General features: G+C 36.3%; 1 protein-coding gene across 1 annotated transcript; it reads left to right on the top strand.

Moving 5' to 3' along the window:
• Positions 1 to 3,788: 3,788 nt before the first annotated feature.
• LOC133322224 (uncharacterized) lies at positions 3,789 to 6,320 on the top strand. Its single transcript, XM_061531255.1, has 6 exons — positions 3,789 to 3,864; positions 4,118 to 4,540; positions 4,633 to 4,810; positions 5,610 to 5,806; positions 5,869 to 6,119; positions 6,180 to 6,320. Exons 1-6 carry the CDS (start codon positions 3,789 to 3,791, stop codon positions 6,318 to 6,320), a joined length of 1,266 nt encoding a protein of 421 aa, XP_061387239.1.
• Positions 6,321 to 6,854: the final 534 nt, after the last annotated feature.

The raw sequence follows: 6,854 nt of genomic DNA, 5'->3' as shown, positions 1-6,854 counted from the left end.
CTGCTTTGGAATTTTAAAGGAAGCTCAATGTAATCGCAGAATATTTGAAGGAATTCAATAGGATCGGATTTTTTTATTTTAAAATTTAATGCTTTAGGAGGTCAATATGACCTGTGAAATATTCTTTAAATTCTTCAAAATATTCCAAGACTTTGGAGGTCAGTAGTATGGCCTCTGAAAATATTCATAAAAATCCGCACCTTATAAGGTCAATATAGCCTCTGCAAATGTTCCTGAAAATTCACGCCTTATGCAGTCAGTAAGAGCTCTGAAAAGGTTCCTGAAAATCCGCACCTTATGTGGTCAATATAGACTCAGAAAATGTTATTGAAAATCCGCACCTTATGAGGTCGATATAGCCTCTGAAAATGTTCTTGAAAATCCGCACCTTATGAGGTCGATATAGCCTATGAAAATGTTCTTGAAAATCCGCACCTTATGAGGTCAATATAGCCTCTGAAAATGTTCTCGAAAATCCGCACTTTATGAGGTAAATATAGCCTCTGAAAATGTTCTTGAAAATCCTCACTTTATTAGGTCAATATAGTCTCTAAAAATATTCTTTAAAAATCGACGCTTGTGGCCTCTGAAAATATTCTTTAAAAATCCACGCCTATAGAAGTCAGTATGGCCTGTGAAAATATTCTTTAAAAATCCACGCCTATAGAAGTCAGTATGGCCTGTGAAAATATTCTTTAAAAATCCACGCCTATAGAAGTCAGTATGGCCTGTGAAAATATTCTTTAAAAATCCACGCCTATAGAAGTCAGTATGGCCTGTGAAAATATTCTTTAAAAATCCACGCCTATAGAAGTCAGTATGGCCTGTGAAAATATTCTTTAAAAATCCACGCCTATAGAAGTCAGTATGGCCTGTGAAAATATTCTTTAAAAATCCACGCCTATAGAAGTCAGTATGGCCTGTGAAAATATTCTTTAAAAATCCACGCCTATAGAAGTCAGTATGGCCTGTGAAAATATTCTTTAAAAATCCACGCCTATAGAAGTCAGTATGGCCTGTGAAAATATTCTTTAAAAATCCACGCCTATAGAAGTCAGTATGGCCTGTGAAAATATTCTTTAAAAATCCACGCCTATAGAAGTCAGTATGGCCTGTGAAAATATTCTTTAAAAATCCACGCCTATAGAAGTCAGTATGGCCTGTGAAAATATTCTTTAAAAATCCACACCTATAGAAGTCAGTATGGCCTGTGAAAATATTCTTTAAAAATCCACGCCTATAGAAGTCAGTATGGCCTGTGAAAATATTCTTTAAAAATCCACCTATAGAAGTCCTATAGAAGTCAGTATGGCCTGTGAAAATATTCTTTAAAAATCCACGCCTATAGAAGTCAGTATGGCCTGTGAAAATATTCTTTAAAAATCCACGCCTATAGAAGTCAGTATGGCCTGTGAAAATATTTCTTTAAAAATCCACGCCTATAGAAGTCAGTATGGCCTGTGAAAATATTCTTTAAAAATCCACGCCTATAGAAGTCAGTATGGCCTGTGAAAATATTCTTTAAAAATCCACGCCTATAGAAGTCAGTATGGCCTGTGAAAATATTCTTTAAAAATCCACGCCTATAGAAGTCAGTATGGCCTGTGATAAATATGGCCTGTGAAAATATTCTTTAAAAATCCACGCCTATAGAACTATAATTGTTACTGAAAATATTCTTTAAAAATCCACGCCTATAGAAGTCAGTATGGCCTGAATCCACGCCTATAGAAGTCAGTATGGCCTGTGAAAATATTCTTTAAAAATCCACGCCTATAGAAGTCAGTATGGCCTGTGAAAATATTCTTTAAAAATCCACGCCTATAGAAGTCAGTATGGCCTGTGAAAATATTCTTTAAAAATCCACGCCTATAGAAGTCAGTATGGCCTGTGAAAATATTCTTTAAAAATCCACGCCTATAGAAGTCAGTATGGCCTGAGAAAATATTCTTTAAAAATCCACGCCTATAGAAGTCAGTATGGCCTGTGAAAATATTCTTTAAAAATCCACGCCTATAGAAGTCAGTATGGCCTGTGAAAATATTCTTTAAAAATCCACGCCTATAGAAGTCAGTATGGCCTGTGAAAATATTCTTTAAAAATCCACGCCTATAGAAGTCAGTATGGCCTGAGAAAATATTCTTTAAAAATCCACGCCTATAGAAGTCAGTATGGCCTGTGAAAATATTCTTTAAAAATCCACGCCTATAGAAGTCAGTATGGCTTGTGAAAATATTCTTTAAAAATCCACGCCTTAGATGGTCAGTAAGGGCTCTGAAAATATGGCCTCTGAAAATATTCTTGAAAAATCCACGCCTAAGGAAGTCAGTATGGCCTGTGAAAATATTCTTATAAATCCACGCCTAAGGAAGTCAGTATGGCCTGTGAAAATATTCTTTAAAAATCCACGCCTATAGAAGTCAGTATGGCCTGTGAAAATATTCTTTAAAAATCCACGCCTATAGAAGTCAGTATGGCCTGTGAAAATATTCTTTAAAAATCCACGCCTATAGAAGTCAGTATGGCCTGTGAAAATATTCTTTAAAAATCCACGCCTATAGAAGTCAGTATGGCCTGTGAAAATATTCTTTAAAAATCCACGCCTATAGAAGTCAGTATGGCCTGTGAAAATATTCTTTAAAAATCCACGCCTATAGAAGTCAGTATGGCCTGTGAAAATATTCTTTAAAAATCCACGCCTATAGAAGTCAGTATGGCCTGTGAAAATATTCTTTAAAAATCCACGCCTATAGAAGTCAGTATGGCCTGTGAAAATATTCTTTAAAAATCCACGCCTATAGAAGTCAGTATGGCCTGTGAAAATATTCTTTAAAAATCCACGCCTATAGAAGTCAGTATGGCCTGTGAAAATATTCTTTAAAAATCCACGCCTATAGAAGTCAGTATGGCCTGTGAAAATATTCTTTAAAAATCCACGCCTATAGAAGTCAGTATGGCCTGTGAAAATATTCTTTAAAATATTCCCACGCCTATAGAAGTCAGTATGGCCTGAGAAAATATTCTTTAAAAATCCACGCCTATAGAAGTCAGTATGGCCTGTGAAAATATTCTTTAAAAATCCACGCCTATAGAAGTCAGTATGGCCTGAGAAAATATTCTTTAAAAATCCACGCCTATAGAAGTCAGTATGGCCTGTGAAAATATTCTTTAAAAATCCACGCCTATAGAAGTCAGTATGGCTTGTGAAAATATTCTTTAAAAATCCACGCCTTAGATGGTCAGTAAGGGCTCTGAAAATATGGCCTCTGAAAATATTCTTGAAAAATCCACGCCTAAGGAAGTCAGTATGGCCTGTGAAAATATTCTTATAAATCCACGCCTAAGGAAGTCAGTATGGCCTCTGAAAATATTCTTATAAATCCACGCCTAAGGAAGTCAGTATGGCCTCTGAAAATATTCTTTAAAAATCCACGCCTTAGATGGTTAGTAAGGGCTGTGAAAATATTCTTTAAAAATCCACGCCTTAGATGGTTAGTAAGGGCTCTGAAAATATTCTTTAAAAATCCACGCCTTAGATGGTTAGTAAGGGCTCTGAAAATATTCTTATAAATCCACGCCTAAGGAAGTCAGTATGGACTCTGAAAATATCCTTTAAAAATCCACGCCTCTTCCCTTTGAAGAATATTAAAAAAAAACACTAACAACAACATCGTATCGGTTCTTCCTTGTCACCTTAGCAACAATTGCGTCGTTGTTTGTTTATAAACAAAGACCTTTCCTTCCAACACACTTTTCAAATATTTCAGTATTCGAAAAAACCTCCAACAATGGATTTCACCTACAATGAATTTCCAATATCTGTGGACCTAAATACCCTCAAGACTTATTTCGATCTGAAACAATGTAAATTTCCAAAATCTTTGGCAAGATCCCTTCATCTGAATCTTGAAGATACCGAAGGTGCTACCGAAGTTTACCAACCCAAAAGTCTCCGGCATTTGGTATTGGATTTTTTGCTCGAAAGTTGGTGTGGTATGGAACTCGTTCATGTTAACAATAAGACCAATGTCAACAGAAAATATTTATTACTTATTTATGTTCGAATGTGTGTTTGTGTGCGTATTTTACAACCATCATTTCATTTCCGCTGCAATAGACAATCCCATCTACGAAGAGTTGACCGAACCGAAGGATCGCAACTACATTCTAAGCAACTTGGATGTCAACCTTCCGTTAAAGATTTTAAGCGCCCACATTCGTGATGATTTCTTTTGGCGTAAAGCTTATCAACACCGTTGGAAAACCCTTTACTACCGGACGCATAGCTATCCCTGTACTCCCCCACGGCCAGTTGAGCCACCCACCCTTGCCAATCCTTGTCCCGGACAAAAGGGTAAAAAAGTGACAAAATCATGGCTTAACATTTACATGGAACGGCATTTGCAGGAGTTCATCGAAAATCTCCCCACCACGGAATACGAACAGGAAAATGTTCAGACAACGGTGTTGGACATTTGTGGGGGTTACATAAATCAATTGGAGATAAACTACCTACAGCCCAGCATGGATGGTAATAATGGTAAGACAAAGGACTAGGCCTTTTGTTGACATCTGTCGCTTTGCTTATAAATATCTTTATCGTGTTGTTGTTATTGTTGTTGTTCGTTTCAGATCACATTCCACTTGATTTCATTTTGAGTAATCTACCGGAATTGCATACATTACGGCTGACATATTGTACGAAAACTATTGGAACACAATTCTATTTGGGCTGTAATACGATGTCACGCAAGGATGCGAATATTTTGGCCAAGGGTTTGGCCCAGTGTCATGAATTGGTGAATTTTTGGTAAGTGCGGGGAAATGGTTTCCTCATATGAAGAAAACTGAGTATTCTAATAAGAAGACCTTATGATATTCTAGTAAGAAATTCTCATGATTTTCTAATAAGAGGACCTCATGGTCTTCTAATAGGAAGACTTCATGGTCCTCTAATAATTTTCTAATAAGAGGACCTCATGGTCTACTAATATGAAGACTTCATGGTCCTCTTCTCATAAGATAACATCGTGACCTTCTAATAAAAAGGCCTCATAGCATTCTATTACGATCACCTTTTGGTTCACTGGGACATCCTAAGGCGTGGATTTTTAAAGAATATTTTCAGAGCCCTTACCGACCATCTAAGGCGTGGATTTTTAAAATAATATATTCAGAGCTCTTACTGACCTCCTAAGGCGTAGATTTTTAAAAGAATATATTCAGAGCTCTTACTGACCTCCTATGGCGTGGATTTTTCAAGAATATTTTCAGAGCCCTTACCGACCATCTAAGGCGTGGATTTTTAAGACAAATATTTTCAGAGCCCTTACCGGCCATCTAAGGCGTGGTTTTTTGAAGAATATTTTCAGAGCCCTTACCGGCCATCTAAGGCGTGGTTTTTTGAAGAATATTTTCAGAGGCCATATTGACCTCCTAAAGCCTGGATTTTTCAAGAATATTTTTAGAGGCCATACTGACCTCCTAAGGCCTGGATTTTTAAAGAATATTTCCAGATACTTCTTTAGCAGAAAACTCTTCTTCAATTGTTCCCATAATTTCCGCTTCCTTTAACAACATTTTCCCTTTCTTGCCACACCTTCCATTAGCTTCCACAACACCACCCTGGAACCATATCAACTGGGATTATTTGCTCACAGCCTCGATAAGGGTTGTCACCATCTCACCGCCTTGTCATTGGAACACTGTAGTCTGGGCGATGAGGGGATACGTCAGTTTCTGGGTTCCTGTAACAAAGAGTCTTTTGGTACCTTGAAATATTTGGACTTGACAAATAATAAAATAAGTAAGAGCAAATCTCGTAATTTAATAAAATTTATAATTTTTTTTATATTTGTTTCTCCCTAGCCTCCGATGGTGCCTATATCATTGCCCGTGTTGTCAAGAATTTAAATTTAGAGAAAATAAGTTTACGTCTAAATCCAATTGGTAGCGATGGTGCGGCAGCCATCTTTGGTATTTTGGATTGTTTGCCCATGAGAAATGTTGATATTTCGGGATGCTCTATAACGGATACGATAACATTGTTGTTCGTTAATTTCCTATGTCATAATCGGACACTGTGGTATATCGATATGAGTAATAATGAATTGGGAATGGTAGGAAGAAAAATATTTTTTATAGAGAAAAATTATAATAATTTTGGATTTTTTTTTCAGAATTTTGGTGAGCAGTTACTAAATGTCATTGATCGCAATAAGCATTTGAAGGTGTTGGATCTGAGAAATACTGGCCTAACATTGGAAATGTGTAATAGGGTTAAGAATATTTTAAAAGATAATTTTAAAAATTGGGATTAATAAAGGATATCAGAAACTCAAAATAAAAATTCTGAGGCGTGAATTTTGAAAAAAATTTTCAGTGGCTATACTGACCTCCTAAGGCGTGAAGTTTTAAAAATAGTTATAAAGAATATTCTGATCTCCTAAGGATTTTAGAGTCCATACTGATCTCCTAGGGCGTGAGTTTTTAGGAAATATTTCGAAGGCTGTATTGACCTCCTCAGACGTGGATTTTTTAACAATATTTTCAGAGGATTCCTAAGGCGCGGATTTTTTTAAAAATGTTCTCAGTGGATATTCTGACCTCTTGATGCGTGCTTTTTTTTATAAATATTTTCAGACTTCTTGGAGCGAGGATTTTTAAAAATATTTTCAGAGCATATATAGCTCTCCTAGGGCCTTAAGTTTTCCAGTGACTAATCTGAAATCCTAATGCGTCGAGTTTGAAAAATATAATATATTTCATGACTATACTGACCCCTTAGGGCCTGTATTTTTTTCGTGTCTATACTGATACATGACTTACATACTTAGCTGGCTTGTGACAGAACT

Source organism: Musca vetustissima, unplaced genomic scaffold (assembly GCF_032173495.1).
Source record: "Musca vetustissima isolate MV318-11 ecotype Yass unplaced genomic scaffold, APGP_CSIRO_Mvet_v1 utg23703, whole genome shotgun sequence".
In the NCBI taxonomy this organism is placed as follows: domain Eukaryota; kingdom Metazoa; phylum Arthropoda; class Insecta; order Diptera; family Muscidae; genus Musca; species Musca vetustissima.
Note: the sequence above shows the minus strand (reverse complement) of the source record. Positions and strands in the feature narration are given on the sequence as shown.

What these genes read in the sequence shown, in the direction of transcription:
- LOC133322224 (XM_061531255.1), top strand. Translation starts at nt 3,789, where the DNA reads ATGGATTTCACCTACAATGAATTTCCAATATCTGTGGACCTAAATACC. An exon ending in TTATTTCGATCTGAAACAAT is followed by an intron (nt 3,865 to 4,117) that starts GTAAATTTCCAA and finishes CCGCTGCAATAG; the next exon opens with ACAATCCCATCTACGAAGAG. An exon ending in CTTGACAAATAATAAAATAA is followed by an intron (nt 5,807 to 5,868) that starts GTAAGAGCAAAT and finishes GTTTCTCCCTAG; the next exon opens with CCTCCGATGGTGCCTATATC.